The following is a 25908-nucleotide window of genomic DNA, read 5'->3' as shown; positions in this document are numbered from 1 at the left end:
ACCAAAGAACAAAAGGAAAAAAAATAAAAAAAAGGAAGATAAAGAAAAAGGAAGAAAAAATAAACGCTCTCGTTATGACAGGCTTTCAGTTTTTCTCTACGTGCCTTCTAGCTCCCTGACATTTCCATCGTGCGAGAAACGAAACGTTTCTATGTTGGCCAGAGAAGAAAATTCTTTTCCGATGTATATATGTATCCGGATTATATATATATATATGTGTGTGTGTGTATGTAGGTGTATGATTAGTGTGTGTGTGTACATGTGTTTGTATGATCTCCTTCTCTTTCTATCTTTCCCTGGTGGTCAGTCGAGTATAAGGGTCGATCCCGAAGCAACCCTAAGGCTACCAAATCACAATGCCGAAGAGAAAGAAAAGAGTCTCCTTTCTCTGAGAACGTCACAGAGAAAGACACAAAGAAAAAGAGAAAAAGAAAAAAAGAATGAGAGGGACATGTAAATCGTGAGAGTCTCACAGGTTGTTCATCATTATGTATACGTATATCTTCTATTTCGTAATGTCCAATAAAATTCAATCGTTCTTTTCTATCTCTATATCTTTATCTATATCTTCTTCTCTCTATTTCTTCTTCTACTTCTTCTTTTTTCTTTTATCTTTAAACTAATTATAAAAACGTAGCTGCGAATTCATTCTTCGCTATCTATCATTGTATTATTTTATTATCGCGTTATTTCTTAAATTTTGTTTCACTTTTTTAAAGATCCAACTACTGTGATTTATTATTTAATTATTAATGTTTGAGAGAAACGGAGAGAAAGGTACAGAGAGAGACAGAGAAAGAGACAGAGAAAGACAGAGAGAGAGAGAAATATTAGTGTTAGTTATAACTATATTTATGTTACGCGGTTAAGACACTGTAAAGTAGTTTTATACTAACTTTAATTAAGTTATATCATACTGAAATGTAGTTATATACATTACCTTTAACTAACATAAGTTATAACTACATTACAGTGGTATAACTGTATTATATAGACTGACCATGTGAAATATATTATTTAATTATATTATATTATATAAATACTATATATATTAATATAAATTATACAATATATATGTATATATATAATCAAATAAAAATCAAATTTATACAATTACAATTCATGTCTTCTCTAAGAAATATGAATCATTAAATTTAACGTCACACGAAACAATTCATTATTATTCTTATTAGATCTTTCATCCGTCTATATAAAAAATATAACAAAATAAAAAATTTAAAAATTGTAAACGCGCGTGCGCCCGCCTATGTATCTGTGTATCTTCTCTTTGATCCTAATTAATTGTACTTGAATCTCCGTTGAGAGATCTCTAAAGCTATGCACCACGGTCTTCTTACACTTCTTACAGGTGAACACGACACTCGAGAAATACTCGCTCGCCGCATGAATATTTACGCGAGTCGTGCATAAATAGCCGTGGAAAAAAAATGGGTTAAACGGGACACACCAGCCCCCTTCGTCCAGAAAGAGAAGAGAGAGGATGAGAAAAGAGAGAGAGAGAGAGAGAAAGACAGATACAGAAACAGAGATAGGGACAGAGACAGAGACAGAAACAGGGAGAGAGGGAGGGAGAGAGAGGGAGGGAGGGAGAGAGAGGGAGAGAACGTGGACGATGCTCTACGAAACCGGCCACAAATTTTCTGCGTCTCTTACGGCACATCCGCATTGCGCATAACTATCTCTCTCTCTCTCTCTTTCTTTTTCTCTTTATCTTTCTCTCTCTTTCTCTCTTTCCTTCATTCTTTCTTTCTTTCTTTCTTTCGTCGTGTGTATATATATATATAATATGTACGTATATATGTACAACCAGATTGCACTTTTTTTTGATAACGTTCATAATTTACAAATGTCACTTGCAGAATACGAACGAGATCTTCTCGATATGTGACTGTACTTTTAACTGTGAAACTGAAAATTTATTACTTTGTATTGTATTTTCTTTTAAACTTTTGAGTGATATGAATTTTATGTAAAGTAAATTTGGATATATACGCTTGATAAATAACTAAATTTTCTTGTTATAATAATAAAAGTTATTATTGTTGAAAAACTAGATTCGAAAGGGCTAATACATGTATGTATACAGTATATACGATATAGTACATATGATATACATCTGTGTTATTCTCCTTCTTTCATCTTTATCTACTGTCTATATAATATAGCGCATATAGTATATATACTACTATCCTACACATATACTAGCCCCATACATATATATATGAATCATATTTTAATGATCTACAATTTCATCTATTTCTGTTCACTAAAATCCTAAAAATCTAATTACATACATTATCTTTCTACGTACTTTTAAATCATCCCAATTTCATTTATCAGATAAGATCGATTTAACAAGTACAATATGTATATGCATTATATTAAAAATCATTTTATAATAATAACGTATACAAATAAATTTGTAAAACATTTAAATATTCCGAATGTAAATAGAGAATGAATTACCGACTATCCGGACAAACAAAATTCGGTTTAACTCCAGTTACGAGAAGATTTCGTCGTGCATTTTCTTCGTTCGTTACTAAGAGAGGCAGAAACTTTGTAGTTCTCTCTGAGCTCGTTTCGAAAATTCAGAAGGAAAACGCTACCTCCGAGAGATATGCAACTTTTTCTAACGAGTATCGAAGCAAAGTTTCGATGTTAAACTTTATAAGTGTTTTATGCTTTGCTTATAGTCTATATACATTTCTTTAATAAAGATGAAATCTTCTAAGATGAGAGTGAACGGTGAAGGGGAGGGGGGTGGGGGAACAGGTGGGTTGAAGAGAAGGTAGCGGTGGGAGGGGAGGGGATGTGGCAGGAATGGAGATGGGAAGAAGATCTTCATCGATCAAGAATTCTCTCTCCTTCTCTGGTCGATCAATCATCGTTAATAATAATTCATTTGGTTGTATCAAATCACTATAGTGATCACGATAATGATTCATCGATCGATTGGTATAGATCTTAATCATTTCTATTTCTATCCCTTCCTTCCATACAGCAACGATATCTCTGATTAAAAAAGAAAAAATGTGGATAATAATTTTTAGATGATAGCAATCGAATTTTATTATACCTATGTATTTATATAGGATGTGTTATTAATTATGAGTATTCTAATATATTATATTTTAGTTTTTAAAGTTAGTCTTATATGTGTGTAATTATAATTGTCTATATATTGTGATATATACTAATATTATTATAATTACATACTCTAGACTATATATATATATATATATATATATATATATATATATATATCATGAAATAAAATTGGTGAAATAATGCAAGACATACTTTATATCTATTATATTCTTGTAAAGATTCTTGAGATTTCTTTAGCTCGTTCATGACATAATTCGTATCATCCGCTTCCATTTTAGAATTTTTGCTGTCGCCGTACGTGCACACAGTTACTAGGTTCTCATACTCATCTTTATCGCTTGTCAGGCATGTCTAAACATTAACGACGTATCATTAAGGTATTTTTCTTTGTATTAAAAAAAAAAAGAAGGATACTTTACTTTCGATTCATCCGAGCTATAACTTCCACTTTCCTTACTAATGAATTTTTGTATATGATGCCAACTAACTGCAACTGGATAAACTAAGAAGAATATAACATTTAAGAGAAACTCTGTTTTTCTGAAAAAAAAGACAAAAAGAATAATAAATTATTACTACGAGAAAAATAGAATGTTCATTGCGTACGTACACAAGGATGAATTGTTTTTAATTTTACCGATTGATAAATCGTTTAAAATGTTTCGAATAAAATAATTTTTATTTCATACGATACTCCTATAAAAACATTTTTAAATTGCTGTGATTAAGTAAAGTAAAAAAAAATAAAATAAAGAGATTAAATAATTATTTTTAAAAAGAACAAATTTCTATTTTCGTTTGTAATATTTTTGTATGTCAACTCGTAAAATTAAAAGCAGACATCCTATATGTATTTCAAGTTTATTATATCATTGAAATATATAGTGATAAACCTGCTACAAATTCTGATCGATCTATTTCCTGTATCTGGATGAACTGGAAAACCTGACTCATCGGTAACGATACATCTGCATTTTAAATCATCTTCGAAATACTCGCTCATTTTGGTAGTTCTAAGCAAAGTATCCAATCCCCATCGACTAACCTCAGGAATGTAGATTCCTATGATCCACTTTGATACACCTATAACATTCCTTTACTCATATTAAATTTCATGTTAAATGATTACTTTTTTATTCTAACAAAAGCAGATATATTTTTAAATTGAATAGAATAGTTATAATTGTTTTCTTCATGTTTTAAATCATTGCAATCATTTATAACAATTCTATTTAATTGTGATATCGTTGCACAAAAATAAAATAATGAATATAAATATAAAAAAAATACAATATAATTGTAAATATAAATAAACAAAAATGATGTTACAAAAAATGTAAATATACATTATAAAAAATACTATTGACTTGTAGATAACAAATTTCTCTTTCGTACAAAATAAAAAAAAAATTAATAAAAATACTTTTCTCTCGTATAATCAAACTTTGAATTATCGAAACTTATTAACAGCTATCTAACATTTATATTTCACTTTGCAATAATAAAAATATTGTAAAAATAAAATGCAACATTAAGACAAAAAAAAAGAAAAATCTCTATTGTGAGTAAAAACAAAATGTTAAAAGAAATCCAAGAATTTTATACGTCCGAGATTTTCATTTAGTTTCGTTCGATTTGACGATTTCCCTTTTAAATTCAATTTCTCACCCATGAAAAGAAAAAGTGCCAGTATAGAGAGAAGTAAGAATATAATGTCGAAGAAACTTCCATCGAAGGAAGAAGATCTCATTGGGACGTTCGGTACAGGAGACTGAAATCCAGCTGCGTGATAATGCGTCGTTGACATCGGTCGACAGCCATCGGCTACAGCAACGCAAGCGCAGAGACAGTGCCAAACGCAGAAGCAACGATCCATTCTTCGTACTTTCATTCTTCTCGTAGCCACAGTTTTCCCAAGACGATCTAACAGCTCCACTGAAAGAGAACATCTATGCTTATCTCTTACTATACTATACTCTATTGTATACCTTTCACGTACATGTATTTGTATACGTGTATATATGTATCAAATAGAAAAAGAGAGAAAGAAATAATGCATCAAAGAAAGATATGTAAGCAAAATAAATCTGCATTAAGAATATTTATGCACATGTACGAATGTACGTGTATTTTAATAAGAAAAAAAAAAAAAAGAAAAGAAACAAAAAAGAAAAAAGATGAAAGAAAAGAATAGATAGGAAAAATACGAAATATAATAACAAGTTTGAAAAATTGTAATAATTATTGTGGATAATTTTCATTTTGCATATGTTCCTATATATTTATAGTAAATAATATCCCTATTATTATTGTGCATATTTTTTATATTGCGTATGTTTTTTTTACTTGTAGTAAATATCTATGTCACTACTATTATTGTGCATGTTTTTCATAATTGCAATAAATGTTTTTTATAATTAAATAAATATCTCCTGTACGAAATATGTATAAAAATATCAATAATATTGTACGCATCTTTCATATTGCACATGTTTTGCATAATTATAATGAAGTCATTATATTGATAATAATCGTTTAGAAAAATTAAGATTAATAGATAATGATAATCAATTATTATTACAAATTTAGTATTAAAAATATAATATTAGATAATTTATAGAATTGTAAAAACAAAATGTGTATGAGAATTTATTACAACATAAATGAAAGAATATCAATAACATTTCCATCTAATTCTTTTTCTTTTCTTTTTTCTTTTTTATTACCGGTACATTCGAATTCATTGAAAGGAAGTTCGCCGTAGAGATCAAAGACTATTCTTCTATTTTGTCGTGGTAAAATTATCTGCACAAGGCCTTTCACGTTCGACCAAGATGCCGGAAGTCCTTGAGGACAGTTAACGATTCTAGGACGATAAATCGATGGTGTTGATCCCACGTTCCGTATCACGATCATTACGATCGTGTGTATTAAAGATGTACTGTCCACGTATATATGAGTTATACGTCCAAACGGCCTAGAAAAATAAAAACATATAATTTATTTACGTTTCTCTGATACTATAAACATTTAGCTAATAATAACATGTGGAAGAAACAAACTGTATTAATTCATATCGAAAATATATAAAGTAAATAAATCGTTTAAGAGAAAAATATATCTTTCAGTCATCTATTAAATTATTTCTGACGTAATTGAAAAATGTAATTGATAAAATGTCAATTATAAAATGTCAATTGTTTTATAACATTGTTAAAGCTCTTTCAATTTATCATATTGCCTGAAGTACGTTCATTTGTTGATTGGATTATTAAATTGGTTATTTAATATTAGTATTTTTATTAAAAAAAGATTGATCTTTTTTATATTGTGTGAAAGATACATACGTACAATCTGAGTTAATCCTAAAACGCATTTATATTATTTTATTGTATATATTATATAATAAATGTATAACCAAAACATACATTTATTATGTTGAGTGTATTTATAATAAATGATATCTTGACATATACATTAAAATAATATAATTATTATAAAATAAAAAATCTATCCATTTTAAGATAATACATTATTTTTCTAAATCGTTACCAATTACTAACAATACTATTAATCTAACTTTAATTCACAAAATATCTATCAAATTGTAACTTAAGATCTTAAGAAAAAAAAAAAAACTTGCTATTGCTTCTTGAAATTCCTTTACGACAAAATTAAAATCGCATTTTCAATCATTTACAAGAAACGACGAAGGACATACATATATAGACAAAAATTTCAAAGGCCAATCTAATTTGAATCCAGAGACAAGTATTGATAAAATCATTTTAAAATTCTCAATGAAAATCATTCATGGGAATAGTAAACGACGATTTCTCGTTGAATCGACTGAAACCATAGAAGAATTTGGAACTACCAGAGTGCTCTTGAAGCTCTCGCACATTTTCCGAAGGATTCTTCGAAGGTTTGAAAAATAGACACGAAGAGGCCACAGGGTGCAACACATATGCACACACACATGCACACACACATACAAACACATATATATAAAGAAACGTTTCACGTGTATGATCCGTGAAACGATCGTGCACAGGTCGATCCTCTCGAACTCACCCTGCACTGGCGACGCTATTGTAGTCGTTCCTGACTTCAATGTCGATCGCAGACACGTGCGGGGAATGGTACTCCAGAGCAAGGAACTCGCCGCTTCCGCTTCCGCTCACGTTGTACTTGATGGCCTCTCTCGGCACAGACGCGAAATTGCTCAAGAAGTAACAACCAGCTCGCCCAGCTTCCCGTGCTTCCTGTCGACACACACATGATGTTAAGAGATCGAACGTATAAACCTTCTTCTCTTTCTCTCTCTCTCTCTCTCTCTCTCTTCTTTTTCTCTTTATCTCTATCTCTATCTTTATTTCTCTTTTCTCATTTTCATTCGAAAAGTTAAGACCTTGCAGCATCGTTGTAATTTTATGTTAGAAGAGTTACAAGTAGAGTTTGTCTATATGTTTTTCTACTCCCTTTCTACAAAGTTTAACAATAAGAGTAAAAGTTTTTCTTCGAGAGAGAAAGATAGGGGAAGAGGAAAAAAGAAGTAGGAAGAGAGAGAGGAATCAAGTACTGATTTGATGAAATGAGTAACGATTGAAATGAGGAATTGTAAAAGAAATCACTGTACTTTCAAAATCTACTAGTAAGGTAGGATTTAATAATTTAGCATAGGATGTATAAAAAAGAGAGAGAGAGAGAGAGAGAGAGAATACAATAACATAAAAAAGAGTAATATAAAATTAAAAGATTAATTTTTATAAAGAAACTTGATGTTAATAAGTATAATATACAAACGATATGTAAATGATATATTATTATAATTATATGTATCTTAATATGGATATAGAATAGAAATCATTGTTCAAGTACACTTATTCTTATAAATGATACATTTTTTGTTAAATAACTTATATCGTATGACTCTCAGAAATAAATCACATTGTTGTTAAAATCTGCTAAACAAAGTTGTGTAAGTTTAGAGAATGATAGTTAAATAATTTAATGTAGAATGTAAAAGAGAAATAGATATGTACATAATACGCAATAAAATACAAAAAGAAATTTAATATAAAATTAAAATATAAATTGAATACTTATGAGAAAAAATGTAATATTAACAGGTATAATATAAACAATATATGAATGTCACATTAATGCTTTACCTCATTTAAATAACAAAATGACAAGTTATCATTATGATCTGAAAACAAATTTAAATTATTCCTATCGATTATGACTGCATAAATGATACATTAATTCGAGCATTCAGCTGCTTGGTAAAATGTCAAATTATAATTATTATGTAAATTATTCTTATATTCATTATGATTAATGTAACATGCATATATTTATCTTTCATTTTTAATACCTCTCATAAAAATAAAAATATTCTCTTTTTCATTTATAAATTAAAGATCAAAAGGATTACATAATGTTGTATAAATATGAAAAAGGCGATATATGTAAATAAAAGAAAAACAAATGTTTGCGTTATACGTGTGTGCATTTAAAAAATAAAAAACATTTGTTAATAAAAAACATTTATCTGTCGATAAACGTATCGATCGTTTTTACAAGGATAAAGTAATCCAAGGTAGAATTGGATTCGATCGGCATTTATCGATTCGAACCTCGACCGAATTCTTACTTTCGGGCTCGCTTCCGTTCGACGCTCAGGGAATATAAATTATTATGGCGAGGAAAGCTTACGCGTTTACTAGATTGCATACCACGTCGTTATTATACAACGAGTGTGAATGCGTACCTCTATATGTGTAATTACATGTGCGTAGGTATATCCATATAAGTAGTACATAGTTATGTGGATAAGAATAATTATATTATAGATACTTGCGTATTCATTTGCACACGATCGTTCCAAATTTAGCCGTTTGATATTCAAATGGTCAAGCCATTGGTATGCTTAAATCGAATGGAATATTACTCAACGTTTTACGTTTGATCAATATACTCGTCAAAGGACTAGTTAATGAAAAATTTTAATATGCTCGATGATATTTTGATAAAGTCGAATGATGCAATAATTTTGAAAAAATTTTATATCATATGCGATCTATATAAGTTATTTAACAGAAATAGTGATATCTATGAGAATAACTATATATGTATAATATTTGAAAGATCATCTATATATTATATATGTCAAGTTAATTCATATAATAAACGCAGAATATTAATATAGTGACATTAATATAGTTAAAATATCCACTCTGATTTAGCTATACTAATATTCTTTATATAAAGAAAAAATGTTATATATAAAAGAAATATTATTATTATAGAATAATTATTATAAAATATTGTAAATATAATTATTACATAATTTTTATTATTATTTATATTGCTCTAATAATAGTTTCATATAAATATTATTTCATAAATAAAATTAATACAAAGTAAAAACAGCGTAGATCTAATTTCAGGATCGTTCAGATTGATACGTACCCTGTCATGTTTCCAATAAGATAAAGGTTGATTTTTCAAACAGGTTCCTTCAAGACGTCCACAACGATCCGGTTGTTCAACGAATGCTTTAAATCCCACGCCAACTTTGTCGCATTCGTTTCCATCCTTGCTGATTTCGCTAGCTCTTACAATCAGATATTCTTCAAATGCATCTAAAATTCAATAAAATATTGATCTTATCGATTTGATCATAATTTCGTGGAAGAAGTCTCGTGATTTATTGATTGAAAGTTCATAGAAAACTTGCATACTCATGAACCTTTAGATTGGCTGATTTTGAAATCTTTTCCAGTAGAAACAGAAGATGGTATCAGCAATCGATCCTTTCTAACGTCCAAAGTAGCAGGAAACTGTTTCGATACTTTTTTTGTAGCACGATAAGTAAACGCAAGAGTATCGTCATTGCTTCTGTAACGTCTTGCAAAATTATCTAATCTGAAAATTTGTTATATGTTATTACTAAGTCATTTAAAAATTTTAATAAATAGAAAATATTATAAGTAGAAATATATATATATATATATATATATATATATATATTCATTTAGCTACTATTAAAATCATTCTGTGATAATTGAATTAATATTATTAAATTATGTATAAAAATATATTTTTAACAAAATTATAATTATCATATACCAATATATAAAATTTTAACTATCATAATATATTTGTAACTATTGAAATATATAACGATAAAAATTTTCAATTATTATTATATACAATTATATTCAAATAAAAATTATTACAAGATATTATTACATAAAATGATTATATCGTATTGGCATTATTGCGTAGAATTGTGATGAAAAAAATTGTTTTCAATTAAATATAAAAAAATCATTCGAAATCTCACCTAATCATGGAACGAGTTAAATCTTCCCATCGAGTAGTACCATCAGGTAAACTTCGTTTTTCATACAATTGAAGAGACACTGCTTGGTCTAATATCGGTTCATCCAAGCGATAAACAGAATACCTGGGAATATCTGATCGATAAGAAGCATTCGACGGGAGCTGTGAAAGGAGCTTATCCGAAGTACATATCTCCAGACTGAACTTACCACAGATCACTGAAGCGAAGGCAGTGGGCAGATTCAGAGTATTTCGATTCGTCAACGTCCAACGACTGATCGCGATTCGAACAATCCTGTCCACCACGAACTTGTTTACCATCTGTTTTAGATTGCCTCTGTCTTACCAAAGTCGATTTCGATTCTTTATTCATTTCTCCCTTCGTTTTCAAGGCCTTTGATTCATCCATTTCCATATTTTCTTGAATACTCAACAAATTCCTCTTTGCCAATCTCAAAACCTTAGATTCATTTATCACCATTCTTTTTTTTCTTTTCGAAATACTCGACAAATTCTTTTTTGCCACTCCCAAAATCTTAGACTCATCTATTCCCATTTTTATTTTTATTTTTGGAATGGTCAACAAATTTCTTTTTACCAATTTCAAGGCCTCAGACTGATCGATTCCCTTATTTCTTTTTATGTTTGAAATACTCAATAAATTTCTTTTTATCAATTTCCATTTAGTTTTGACCTCCGGTATGTCAAACATATTTTCCTGACTCTTCGCTTTCTTTCTCTTCTTTTTCTTCTTCTTTTTCTTCCTTCGTATACCAGTAAGTTTCTTTATGTCTTCGTCGTCATCCATCTTCTTTTTCATACGTTTTCCAACCTTTCGTTTATGGAGATCTAGAAAACTATCTTTGTCGGTACATTTGACGTGACTAGCCTCTGTTCCTATTCCATTTTCCGAATTTAACGATTCTTTTTCCATCGATGTGTTCGGTTCTATTACATTTCTAAGAGATTCCGAATTATTTGAATCTCGAGTATCGTGCTTTTTCTTCTTCGATACTGATTTAGAGTCTTTGGATCCTGAAAATACAAAAAAAAAATGAAAAAAGAAAATGAATTTATTAATTATATTTGTCTTTTTATAAATTTCCTTTATAAAAAATATTCAACATTATTTGATCCAAGTATAGAAAGTCTTTTTAAATCTGTTAAAAAATTTCACGTTTATAATTTTTGAATGATTAATACTTTAAAACAGTGTCTTGTTATATCGTCATGAACAATTTTAGATACTAGGATAAAGAAAGAGTTTCTTAATTATAAATTTGACAAGAATTTTTTATCGTTATTATTTGTAAAATATACAGGATGTCATAGAAAATCATTTTAATCATTTTGTTTAAATAAACTTTATGTTTATAATTTTAAACGATTAATGAGGAATTTAATAAAATTTTAGATCATACACCCAGTATACTTTTTATAATCCATAAATCATTCCAACAATATTGTTACCATGGCCTTTAAACAGGGATTCTAAATTAGCTTTGTTATTGGACTTGACACGACTCTTTTTCTTTTTCATTTCCCTTTTCACGATTGTCGGAGTTTCTATCGACATTTTTGATTTTAATGCTTGTCTAGGAAACTTTGCATTGCTTGAATTTTGACTATTGATCTTTCTCTTCTTTTTTTTATCTCTTTCTTTTTGTCTCTTATTTAATGAAAGTACAGAACCTGTATCATTGGGTACTGAAAATATTAAAAAAAGGAACCTGTCAATTATCTTTAATTTTTTATAAATTTATATGAAATATTCCAATTATTTTTTATAAAATATATAAGGTGTTTCATCTTGAATCGATCCAGATCTAAAAGCACGTTCTAAATTTTCAAACAAACTTCATATTTATAATTTTAAATGATTTTTGAAATCGTTTGTCATAAACAATTTCGTATAATGATATATTACACACCAAATATATTTTATTATAATATATATAAGCCAATTTTGTATATAACAATATATATTACCATATCTTTTCAATAGCAATTCAGAAAAATGTTGTGGCTGGTTCTGGTGAGGGTAAAATAGAAAAGATTTGTCGTTATTCTCGTGACCTCTTAAAAGCGATCGTTTAACAGAACTTTTAGATGATTCATAGTTCCGTTGCTGTTGTTCCTTCATATCCGAGTTGAAGGAAGTTTTATAATACGGTCCTTTAGAATTCGCCTTTATCGAAGAGAGTAATTTCGAGGTGGAATCCTGAAGAGTATCCCTCCTTGTTTTCTTTTCTTTTATAGCAGATCTCGATTCGACGAGTGGAGAAGTTGAGTTTCCAACAGTGCCATTCGCCGATGATAACAAAGCCGGTATTATTGATTTCCGTGTATCTGGACCAAGAGTGACGTCTTCATCGAGACGATTTTTTTTCATTCTCTTCCTTTCTCAATTCCGATATTTTCTTATACATGATTTTAGAGAGTTCCTTAATTTTCTTTTTTTTCCTTTTTCATTTTCTTTTCTCTTTCGTTTTCTTTTTAAATTCATTAACATTTTTTTATATTTTTTGATCGACAAACATAACGATTAATAACTTTTTAATGAACTTTTGAATTTAAACTTTTAAACGGATATCTACTTTATCAAAGAAATTTTAAAAATATATATATATGTGTGTGTGTATATATATATTGAATTTATTTAATTATGTAAAAGTCTCGTTAATTATATATACTTATTTTGTCGTTTTCATCAATAAGGAACTCTCCATAATAGTATCTACAAAAATTGCTTAATAATCATGATGTTAAGTAAAAAAAAAAGAAGAAAAAAATAAAAAGAAATGTAAAAACTTTTCATTCCGAGTTTTACCTTTTTCCTCGTCGACATCGTCGCATTTCGTTTTAAAATCTGTTAAATTCGATCCATAGGATGTATCTTCTGGGCGGATGAGATGTTTGAAACGCATCTGGGAGTTGTTGATCTCATTTTTCAATTTTGATGAGGCCATATCACTCGACCGAAGTAATGCTTCCAACTTTTCAATAAAATTCGAAATTGCCAATGCATTTTTTTCACGTATTTTCAGAATTTCTTTTTTCGACATACGCGATGTTTCATTTACCTTCGTAATGGTCGTTGTAGTAGTTGAATGAACAGTTACTGGAACATTCGTAGAAGTAGTCTCATTAACTTTCATTTCTTTAAGAGTAACTTTCGTTCGGAAACAAGTATCCTCAACGATGGCCGCCGGCGTCGTTGTCGGTGGTGATGGTGGTGGTGATGGTGGTGGTGATGGTGGTGGTGGTGGTACAGCTACTGTTGTCATTGTTGTTGTTGTTGTTGTCGTCGTCGTCGTCGTCGTCGTCGTCGTCGTCGTCGTTGTCGTCGTCGTTGTTGTCGATGTCGTCGTCTGATTTAAAGTCTTTTCAATCGTTTCGGTCGATTTAGTAATTTGTTTGGGTAAGTTAGCAGGCAAATCCGTTATTAACACTTGAATTGGTGGTCCTTTAGACGAAGTTTCGGATTCAGTGATCTTGGAAATTTTTGTAGTCTCGAGCGGACATTCTTTTTCATCTTGCGGTTTTTCAGTGGATTCCGGCGTAGTAGTATCGATGACTAATGTAAATATTATTGAGGTTGTCAAATCAATATTAGCTGCAGTTTTACTCTCCTTACGAGTGGTATCCGATGGATTCAGATCAGAGATACTAAAGAATGGAATATACAAATTTGAATCGTAAGAATTACTACTTGAATTATTAGAGAAGTTATTTTTCAAGGGCGACGATAAACAAGGTTTCTCTGGTACTATTCTGAAAAATGTTATATTGCCGTTCGTTAATTTGTCGTCGTAAAATGAATCGTCATCTATTTGAAAACTATCTGCCTCCTTTTTCTCCCTAGCTAAATTGTTCTTCGAAAGTTCAGAATTATCATCCGAATAATCCGAATAATTATCGTTTTCTTCGTCGATCGACGATATTGGATTTTCATTGAAAATTGCATTTTTTGGATCGAATATAAAAAGTTTTTGATCGGGCTTTCCCTGATCGTTATGAAGTTTTTCAAGTTTGTAACTATCGTCATAAAAATTATTCTTTGATGGAGAAAATACATCGTTATTATTTTGTTCGTTGTCGCTAACGATTAAATATTTATCGTTGTTCTTAGATATCACAGATTCAATACTGAACGGTGAATCGTTTCGATCATTAACATCGGTCAAACTAGATTGTTGTTCGTTGAAGTAACTGTCGTTGTTAATCGTATCCAGGTCTGATTCCACGTCGGGTACAGCAACGAATGCAATTGATATCGGACGGCCATTAATACCACCTTCAACGTGAATATTACCATTAACAGAAATATCAATGTCCTCATTTTTTTGATCATTAACATCATAGTCTACTTGTCTTGGATTGATCGAATCATTATCTAAAGATTCTATAGACTGTCTCGACTGTTTTGATCGAAATTGATTGTTGTATTTCAAATCATTTTCTGGTTGATACATTTGACCAGTATTGTCCAATGGAGATATCTGATCGTTTGGATTTGGATTTAAGTTCAATCCGTCGTTTACGTCTTCCAAATTAAAATCATAATTCGTTCGTATTTTTCTAACGTCGTTCGATCTTCCAGAATCAAAGTTAAAATTGTAATCACGTTTTGAATAAATCGGATCGTCGCTGACATCTTTCTTAACAATTTTTAATTCGTCGTTGAATGTTTTATGTTTATTCAGTTTAGAACGTAAATTACTACGATTAGCGATCAACTTAGCCATGTGTTTAATATATTTGTCAGCATTCAAAATACTCGTATCGCCGTTCATATTTTCGTGTAATTTATCGTTCATAGAAATCTTATGTTTGGAAGTAACACTATCTAGATCGAACATTTCGTTCAAAGGATTATTATGATCTTCTTCATTGGCTGGATTGGTTTGTTGATAATTATAATCTTCGTATTCAAAATTCTGGGGTTCGTCATATTCTAAGGAAGAATTAACGATAGGTGAATTATAATTATTATTATTCGAATCATCGATCGACAATAATCGTCTGATGGATCGTCCTCGATCGTGCGAATATTCCTCATTAACATCATCGCCATCATCCTCGTCGTCAAAATTATAATCGTAGAATATTACCTCGTTCGTACTTCTACGATCGTTCTTAACATTTTTATTTAGTAGTTTATTGTTATCATATATTAAATTCTTTCGATTGAGACCACGAATGATATTTTGTTCATTGGTAAAAATTTTACCGTTATCGCCGGTTTGATAAATTAACGCAGAGTTTCTGTCACCTGACGAATTTATCTTCTTTAAAGCGATCTTAGCATCGTCTAGATCGAGATAAGAGACAACATTTCTTCTTGGATTACCAACGGTCGTACTATTTAAACGAGAACGACTTATAATCAGATCAGAGATTTGCCTCGCTTTCCAGGCACTCGGTTGAACGTTTGTACGATATCTGGATTCTTGAGCTCTCTCCATGGACTTCTCCACTCCATTTACCGGATTCAACGAGAAAGAGGATTTATTTGAACGTATTACTTTGTTTAAGGAAGGTCTATTGTCTTTAAAGTTCTGAACATTAGTATCTACAAAGTTTACCAACGGGATATTAACGATTACGATTTTTTTCATAACATCATTTTTACATTTCTTTTCGTTAATATCTCCGGTAACGTTCGATTTCATCATTATATCGTTGCTATCATCATTATTTTCACTGATATCATTATCTCTAATTTCGTTTTTCAACGTTTCGATAGACATGTATTTTGATTCCTCCGAAACCTCCTCTTTCAAGAGTTCCTTTATTTTATCAAATTTCTCTTCGATAATTTTATCGATGTGATTTCCATGTGCATTATTCTTCTTTAAAAATGGATTGTCCGTGGAATTGAAATCTACAGTAGAATTGATATATTTATCATTGACATCATTGAACGATTCGTCCAAAAATATTTGTATACTTCGTGTATTATTTTTATTTTCAGGCGGATTAGCAGGTATTTTTATCAAATTCTTTTCGTTCATGGTCTCGAAAGATTTCTTCGATAGAAAATTATTTCTCGCGTGGAAATTATTTCTCTTTCGACAAATTCCTTCTCGTTTTTCCTTTGATTTACTTCCCAAACTTTTCGTAGATCTTTCGTAACGCTTTGGAGATCTCTTATATCTGTCGATCAGTATCGTGATGTTACTATGTTTCTGCGCGTATATAAATAATTTATTCCGATCCTCCGTTGTAATATTTCCTCTGCTGTTGGAACTATTATATTGTTTATTAACGATCGTTGGATTCTTGTCAAAGCTATAACTTATCACATTAATGTTTTTATTCGGATTAATCGATATATCCTCGTCAGTTGTCAAGAGGCTCGTTAGAAGTGCAAACACGTAGTTTTCGTAAGAATTAAACGAAGAGTTTCCAGACTTGTTAATGGATGAGTTGGATGAAAGGACCGAGAAAACGTTATTAGTCTCTGATTTGTCCGATATCGACCTCTTCGTCGTCGCCGTCGTTGTCGTTTTCGTTGTCGTCGTTTCAGCGAAACTACTAATCGAAACATTCTCTGTAGTAAAGTACCCAGTGAATTTCATTTTCCTCGGAACTTCAATATCGCGCGATTGATCTTCATAAATCTTCTTGGAAGTTCGAAACGATCGTCTTGGAAACTGCTTCAATCTCGAAGAAGCAAGCAAACACGTAGACTTCCTGGAATTTGATTTCCCTTCATCTTCCTTCTCCTTTTTTCTCACTTCATCGTCATTTTTTCTTAAATCGAAACAATCCTTCGTCCTTTTCCCATTCGTACGCTTATACATCGCATTCTCTATATTCGGATTATCTGAGAATCCATTCGTTTTCATTTCAATGTTATCGTCAACGAATTCATTTCTTTTCGAATTTTTATCTATATTTCGCGCCAACTCTACATTTCTCGTACTACGATTTTTCCTTTTATATTTTCTCATTTTCTTAAGAGCATCGTATGCCTTCTCCAATTCGGTCAGTTCGTCCACTAAATTTTTACGTTCGCGTTTGCTGATGTCGTCGATACGATTCTCATAATTTTTCGAATTTAAAACATCCGAGACAATTCGCGATTCGTCGACAAAGCTTTTCGAATTAATAGACTCTTTGTTATCGCTGTCGTTTAAATTTCTTGACTCTCTTATTGCTTGATCTTTGATGCTGTCGATATACGGCTCGATTTTTCCTTTGGTTTGCATTTTTGGAGAAAATAAAATTGTTCTTATCAACGCCGATGTCGTGTCTTCGATATTCTCGTCTTTAATCAAGTCTGATTTTAATATCAATTTATTCTCCGACCTATTTCTGTCTTCGCTCTTTTCGTAGAGATCTATATTATCGACATTGATATCTGTATTATTTGCTACGATATTTGTTTTATCGACGTTGATATCTTTCTTACCGACGTTGAGTTCTTCATTATTGATGTTGTTTCCTTCATTATCGGCTTTCGATATATTATTACCGACATTATTCTGCTTCAATCTTCTACTACTGTATATCAAATGACCTTCCTTCATTCTTTCAGTTTTATCTGTTTGTGCAACAGCTGATAATTTGGAATCATTAAAAGACTGTTCGTATGCATTACGAAACGTCGTCGACCTGTTGCTTGATCTGTTTGATCTCTTTTTGTCTTTCGTCTCTATCTTCGAAGAGAAATTTCCAGTTGATTCGTTCAATTTTCGCATTGTCTGACGCGATGCATTCACTTCGGAATGGCACGAACAACAGAACCCCTACAATCAGGAAGATAGTTTGAATTTTTTGAAATCTTAAGATGAATGAATTTGACAATGGAAATTTTATCATTTCGTGCTCAATATCTATTATTTTTTATTCCTTCTCAATAAAGATTATGTTTAGGAAATTTTTAAATAAATAAATGATAAAATCATTTAGATACGTTCCCCTTCTTCAACGATTTTTTTTAAAACTTTCTAATGACAATAAAATGTTATAATTATAATAATAATAATTATTATTATTATTATTATTATTATTATTATTATTATTACATCGCAGAGAGTGTCTTTATATATTTTTATATTAATATATAAAACGTACGTATCTCTATATCATTACAATTAACTTTAATCTTAATTCTTTGAACGCTACAACTTTGGACACTAGAAATATGAGATATAATCTGGTATTTTACTATTTCTAAAGATTTAACTGATAATACCGGTATTACAATTAATCATAAGATTTAATTACTTAAATCTGATTTATAGATTCTTACCTGACTAAAAGGAACAAGATTCCCATTTTCATATGTAAGACCACAAGTAGGATTTTCTATACCATCGTTACATCCCGTATAATTAACATGTTGATTGTTAATAATCTGCTCCTTTGCTTCGGCATTGACAATCTTTTATAGTAAAAAAAAAGAGAGAGAGAGAGAGAGAGAGGAAATATAAACTCTGCCGTTCGATCGTAAATTTAAAAATTACAAATTGCCCTTCCGATTTGATCGTAAATCAAAAAATTATATATTATCATTACGATCTTATTTATAAATTGAAAAATCATAAATAATCTTTTTACTTTTCCTAACTTATCGACGAAATCGACTACGTTATCGACGAAATAATTTTTGTTAATTTATTAAGATCGAATAACTAATTGATTTAATTTAATTGAACAAAATGCCTTTTAATTAACAAAAGCCGATTATTATTATTATTATTATTATCCTTACCCTTTCAAATTTCAAGCCGTACAACTGCAATACCGACTCCTGGCGAACTTTAATAACATAAGGATTCTGTAAGCGTGACTTCTGCATTGTAATCGGATCTAAAGCATGACTGACTACTATATATTCTTCTTCCGTTCTAGTCTGACATAATTAAAAGTTTTAATGTTTAAGATAGCCGAAATAACATTATCGTAACAATTTCTAATTCGTTTAAAGCAATACGTTCACGTAAAAATTGTAAAAAGTTAGACAAAACAAAATCTATAAAAGATATATTCACCAATGATAAAAATAAATACCTTTCCAACATTATTTAATTTTAACGTTATGATCAACTTTCGACGACAATTTTGAATTTGCTCACGATCTGAGGACGTCTCTAAATTTTCATAAAACGTTTCATTTTTATTAATATAATTCATTCCTGCACGTTCTTCGAGTCTAAATCGTAAATATAGAAAAAGAATGATCAAAACTTTAGTTTTATTTTACGAATTAAACGTTACTATATGATCTCTTACATTTCCTCAGATGGTTCAGAACAACGAACTAAAATCGCTCTGATCTCGATCGACGGTTCTCGATCAATCGGAAATCTTCGTTGATATTGATACGTTTGATCATAAAATTCACGTTTAGACACTCGAAATTGACAATCAGGATTTTCGGATGGATGTAAATATGGAAATTGATGATCATCGATCGATGATCCATACGTACAAAATTGTAACAACGTAGTGTAAGGACTTACTAAATTAACAATCACCTGAATTATATTAAAATGATGAATTTAAAATGACGTTAATAAATATTTTAAATACATTGCATCTATATGTATGAAACGCAAAAGGGAATTTTTTTATTTCTTATATATATATATATATATATATATATATATATATATATCAATTAATATTAATTAATAAGTCTTACCTGTGTCATTATCCAGATAATCCTAAGCGAGCATTGAATTGGCCTAGGTGGCATTGTAAAATATCAGGTGGTACGTTTCGATCGATTATCGAACTCATTTCCAAAATGAAACGTTAACTCGACAATTCTGTCGAGATTTATTATTATCAACCAAGAAATTTTGAACATATGAGTGTTCCTTTAGAAAATTTTTTGAATTATAAGAGGTTAAGATGAATTATCCAAATCTATTTTTATACTTGTAGATGCTCACTATTGTTGTTAACAAAAATGTCGAGTATATATAAAAAAATGTTTTTTTCTTTTTTTTTTTAACGAAGAAAATTATTCCAAGATATAAATCTTGATTATCGTTCTTTTTTTTATTTTTCTTCAGAAAAAAACTCGCTTTCGTCTCGGACAGTTCGTAGTGATAGATATTCTTTTGGGAATCTCGTTCGATAATCGAACTTAATATCGTTATGAATTTTAATCGAATGTTTCTAATATGCGTACCTAGACGACGTATCGATCTCACTCACGATATTTTTAAAAACTAGAAAGCGCCAAATTTAAAATAATATGATTCGAATAATAATATATTATCTTTCGTACGCGTATATATGTATACGATTTTCTTTAACTACATTTATATTCAAGTAATTGTTTATACCATTAATCATTATTTTAACAAATAAATTCATGTATTATTTGTTATCACGATTTTTCTTTTTTTTTTTTTTTTACAAAATAGAACATTGATCGATGTAAGAATATTAGATTATCATTTATATTAAATTAACCCATAAATATTCAACTAAACTTTTATATAATTAAAACAATTTAAATAATAAAAAGAAATGTCACATTTATACTATATACGAAAATATAAAAAATCATCGTACGTCAATGATTCTTTGAATGATATTTTGAGTAAAACACTAATATATAAATCATATTTATTTGCATTATGAGTTATCAGCCATTTATTTTTACAACGGTGTTTCAGTAATGCGAAAACATGCTTTCGATTTGAAGGTTATGTTTGAAGTGGGCCGAATCCCGTGCACGAAAACGAGTTCTACGTATGTTTAAAGACGATCGAAATTCTAATGTGTCTTCTATTTATATATATATTTTTTCTTTTGAATTAATTTTCTTTTTTTTTCTTTTTTGTTGAAATTCATTCCTGAACTCGCCGCACGACGATCGGACCGTCGAATTTGTTTAATAAGGAATGCTTAAGAATATCACAGATCGCGATTCTTGCGTCAAAGCGCCAAAAAGTCGCAAAGACACGATTATTCGAAGATAATATACGCGCTTCGCTTCTTGTTCATTTCTAATTTGAATTCTGGCAGAAAAATTATTAAAGGAATATTTTTTCTCTCGAAAGATTAAATTTTTGTTTACCTGCCCACGATCTAAACGAATCTTTTATTATATCAGCAATCGCATAATCTAATGAGCCAAAAACGAAAAAGCAGGAGCAATTTCACAAGAGCTGTGATGATTGATTGATTGATTGATTGATCGATTATTTATGAATATAGAGGTACACCATCTTTTAGATAATCGATTAAGTATTTTAATAATATGGCGTGTAACATCTTATTATTGAATTCTATTTTTTGCTTTGCTGAAAAAGTGCACGATTTATTTATTTTGTTTTTATCTATGCACCAAGTGCTCAAGAAATATTACTATTATGAAGCCTAATTCTGTTTTTTTTTTTTTTTCTTAATATACATATTATATATATATATAAAGTATGATAGTATAAATTTATATATTCTTTTGAGATACACAGCTTTAAGAAAGGTTCTAATTATTCTATCAATTATTGCTAAATACGTGTAAATAAGCATGTATAAAAGATAATAGATAAAAAATGAATTATCTGTGTGTTATGGAAAATACTTTCGATCATCTTTATTGGAGATTTTCTTTGAAAAAATTCAGTTTGTTTTCTTCAAAGGATTCAAACAGCATTCTATAATTGTAGATTATAATTAAATAAATATTTTATCATTAGATAACCTTGATGCTTTCATCTTCTTTGACATTTCCAAATGATTTAATTGTTTTTAAGATTGTGCACCTCTAGGTTCATTACTATGATATATCATAAAATGTTTACAGTGGTTTTTTAACTACAATAAACATAAACCAAGAAGTGAATATTTTAACGCTTTACACAGTACATATTATTTACAATTGATCGTGGACTAATGAAAACGAAGACAATCGGTGCTGGAAAAAAACTAAATTACTTGTAGTCTTATAATATCATGCCTAACAGATCTATGGTTTTCAATCTATGATTAAACATGAAATAATTATATCTGAGGATAACTTGTCGACGGCTTTAATGATATACGATCACTTTTAAAACCTCTCAAGAATTCATTTATAGCAATCGCTTTTGCGCAACCAGAAATACTTGGCTCTTTATATGTCAGTGTTTTCCAAACTATTAAAAAATAAATATACCAGATACATCATTAATAAATATAAATTTTTTAATTCTAAATAATACTTGACAGAGATTATGAGACTTACTATGTTTTGAAAACATAATACTTTTAAAATAAACTTAGTCGTATATAATTTCTATATAATATTTATCATATATATATATATTGAATATATTTATGTAAAATATAAATCTTACAAAGTCATAATTAAAAGAAAAGTTTGAAAAACACTGGCTTATGCAACTATTTTCTCAATTATACGAATATGGCTTAGAGTATGTTCTAATTGAATTTGTTGATTGCCAATTAGAAACATCATTCCTGCATGCCTACAAAATTGCAATCTGAACAAACAAATTAGCTTCTAATTTTCTCATCATTCCTTGCGCGTTAACAATATATACACATACACACTTTCCTTTTTGTACATACATACTTTCATTTCCTCCCCTTTTTCTCCGATTCCCTTTCACTTTCTCTCTCTTTCTCTCTTCCTGTTTCTCACACTTCCTCTCTTTTTTTTCTCATTTTATTTCGTATCTCTTTTATCATCATTAAACTTTATTGCTTTCACTATTATAACCTAAAATTCTAAAGCGCCGTAGATAGAGAAATAACATCGATGGCATTTTAAACAGCTTTAATACGACAAGACGTATCGCCATTTGTTACGTACTAAACAAGCTTATCGATCCATCGTATCGATCATCGTATCGATCATTCCATCGATCTTGAAAATTTCGTCAAAGATATCTCTTTATGCTTTTCGGCTGAAATAATTAGTATTATAAATAATATTTGTCAAATTATAACACGTTTGAATGAGATACATATTACTGTATGTGAAAGACAAATTTTTGCGGGAAATTTGAAAACAAAAAAATATCTGAAGTTGCAGCAAACAAAACGATGATATACGTGTGCTATTCGAAATTGATTTCAAATAATTAAAAAGCATCATCATCATCATCATCATCATCATCATCATCATCATCATCATCATCATCATCATCATCATCATTATTATTATTATTATTATCTCTTTTGCCAATTAATGTGTAATATTATAATAAAAATAATACTCACCTTGAATCGATGGATTTCAACGAAGGAACAATTTGACGATTCTCAAAAGTATAAAGAAAAAAAAAGACAAACTACTTTTTGCCAAGAAAGCTTCTCTCCTCAAAAGCTTTTGTTTTCTTTTTTTTTCTTGTGTTTCGTTTCTTTTCTTTTTCCTTTCCTTTTCTGTTTTTTTTTTTTTTTTTTTTTAAATTATTATACCAAACGATGTGGGTCTTTTGAAAAAAGGCGCGCTTCATTGAGCCGAGTCCATACCGCTGACATAATCTCATAATTATCATGGCGTCCGACCGTTTTTTATGCCCGATTGTCACCAAGTAGTGCATTTACTCACAGGATTCATTTTAGCTCCAATCGGACAACGAAATGCTTCAGCGAATGCTTGTGAGTTCATCATTATACCATTGACCCTGAAAATAAGAGTTATTCATTAACAATCAGGTATTTAACGAGTTACTTTTTTCTTTTTTGTAAACTAACTTTTCTATTGTGTTTGAATAAAAATTATATGATAATATATTTCTTTAATTAATATTTGGATCGGTCAATAAGTTATTCGATTGAAATTTGTAATATTTTATATTTAAATAACAAACACTATATTCAATATATTTTACTGATAACTCTGAATGTTACTTACTGGTCAATGCTACATAAAAAAAAAAGAAATAAAGAAATAAAGTAAAATAACAAAAAAAATAATAATAAAAAAAGGAAAGAGAAAAAATAAAAAAAGTACCTTTCAGGTTGAGGAGTATGATAATCGAGTTCAACAGAGAGGATATAGGCCTCGGCAGTCATGTTAGAACAATATGTCTGTAAAAACAGGATTCATATAAGTTTCAAGTTTTTAATTTTTAATTAGTATTGATCAACGAACCTGGGCGGCGCTTATGAAAAAAAGTTGACTAGGTCGAAGTCCTTCCAATCCAGGTAGACTTCGATCCTTTCCATTGGTTAATGAATGCCAAGTTTTATGAGATATTTGCAAGGCCCCGATATCAGCAACATTTTCATTCCTTGTTACATTCCAATCAAACTAAAAAAAACAAACATTGTTCTATTTTCATTTGTGTGAAATTTAATGTGAAAGTACATAAATGATAATATATGTATATATCTATTAAATATTAATAACTAATAACATTATATATATATATATATATATATTGTGTAGTATAAATAATAATTCTATTTTATGATTGTATACGATATTAACTTCTTATATTTTAAAAAATCGTTCATACAATTTTACCATTATTTATTTATTAACATAATTTATTAAATTATATTACTAAAAATAAGAAAATGTCAAATTTTTAATGCAATATATTCTGTATAATATCATATTCATATTAGAAGATAATTTTAGCATAATAAGTTAATATACCTATATTCAGTTTCCTATTTTACATAAAATAAACAAAAATATAAAACATCGATACCTGAACAGCAACGTCGTTTCCATAAAACTGAACTTTGCGCCAAAAACTTCTGGCATAAAGCTTAGCGACACACTCGATCCTAGCTTCGAGTCGTTTCCAAGATTCTGTAGTGATCCATAACCATTGATCGACGTTTAGATCAGGATCGAGAGGCAAGCGACGACGATGGAGATCGAAAGCATGAAGTATTTCATGGGCGATTACTGATCCAAGAGTTGCGTGAGCAGCATAAGCTGGACCACCATCCCAAGACCATGCCCAAGAAGTCATCATAGCCAAAGGTATTCCTTGAATAAACAAAATAAAATCAATATTTTATAATAGATCCTTTCTCTTTTTTTTGCATTGATTAATAATAAATAAGATAGTAATAATAGTGATAAGAATTTTTAATATTTTATATATAAAAATATGTATATTTTTTTATTGAAAATTTTACCATTAGTTATTAGTCAATCAAATATTATATCATTGAATTACAATTTAGATAACATAATTATTTAAATTTTTCGTTGTTTATTTAGATATAAAATATTTGAATGAACATAAAGAAATGGAAACTTTTATAGTAAATTCTCCTCTTTGTAGTATTTAATTTTCTAACGACTTACCAATCGTATTCGTTGACGATTCGTAATAAGCATTCACTGTATAGGGATGACGACGTCTGTGAAAATTTGATATCATTTTCTTTTTTTTTATTTTAGACATCTAATTTTATACCTAAGTATAGAATATAAAAAAGGAAGATCCCTTTAAAGTTGTGTGTGTCTGTGTGTAT

At 29.5% G+C, this 25908-nt stretch overlaps 2 protein-coding genes across 2 annotated transcripts in view; both read right to left on the bottom strand.

The window, feature by feature from the left end:
• Nucleotides 1-1756: 1756 nt before the first annotated feature.
• Nucleotides 1757-23834, bottom strand: LOC127067707 (putative uncharacterized protein DDB_G0282133). Its single transcript, XM_051002965.1, has 21 exons — nt 23686-23834; nt 20144-23369; nt 19732-19976; nt 19510-19651; nt 19211-19351; nt 18749-18880; nt 13569-18242; nt 13316-13481; nt 12475-12852; nt 11956-12192; nt 10695-11520; nt 10487-10609; nt 9890-10065; nt 9610-9782; nt 7207-7397; nt 5859-6109; nt 4801-5067; nt 4026-4215; nt 3552-3672; nt 3325-3483; nt 1757-3036 (listed from the first exon to the last, which is right to left on the bottom strand). Exons 2-21 carry the CDS (start codon nt 20195-20197, stop codon nt 2989-2991), a joined length of 8694 nt encoding a protein of 2897 aa, XP_050858922.1. The 5' UTR covers nt 20198-23369; nt 23686-23834; the 3' UTR covers nt 1757-2988.
• A 9-nt stretch (nt 23835-23843) lies between these two features.
• LOC127067708 (neprilysin-like) overlaps nt 23844-25908 on the bottom strand; it is a 76984-nt gene continuing 74919 nt past the window's right edge. The window contains exons 13-17 of the mRNA XM_051002966.1: nt 25739-25794; nt 25128-25414; nt 24563-24721; nt 24422-24498; nt 23844-24092 (exon numbers count right to left, since the gene is read on the bottom strand). Coding sequence (XP_050858923.1) covers nt 23993-24092; nt 24422-24498; nt 24563-24721; nt 25128-25414; nt 25739-25794 — 679 coding nt within the window. The 3' untranslated portion in view covers nt 23844-23992. The remainder of the gene's footprint in view (nt 24093-24421; nt 24499-24562; nt 24722-25127; nt 25415-25738; nt 25795-25908) is intronic.

This window comes from Vespula vulgaris, chromosome 11 (genome assembly GCF_905475345.1).
Source record: "Vespula vulgaris chromosome 11, iyVesVulg1.1, whole genome shotgun sequence".
In the NCBI taxonomy this organism is placed as follows: domain Eukaryota; kingdom Metazoa; phylum Arthropoda; class Insecta; order Hymenoptera; family Vespidae; genus Vespula; species Vespula vulgaris.
The sequence above is the reverse complement of the archived record's forward strand: the minus strand, read 5'-3'. Positions and strand labels throughout refer to the sequence as shown.

Bases quoted from the DNA above. Each gene is read 5' to 3' on its own strand.
- LOC127067707 (XM_051002965.1), bottom strand. From the start codon at position 20,197: ATGCCACCTAGGCCAATTCAATGCTCGCTTAGGATTATCTGGATAATG. The intron at 19,652-19,731 runs GTAAGAGATCAT...TTTACGATTTAG, and splicing joins TCTGAACCATCTGAGGAAAT to ACTCGAAGAACGTGCAGGAA. The intron at 10,610-10,694 runs GTAAGTTCAGTC...AGATATTCCCAG, and splicing joins CTTCGCTTCAGTGATCTGTG to GTATTCTGTTTATCGCTTGG.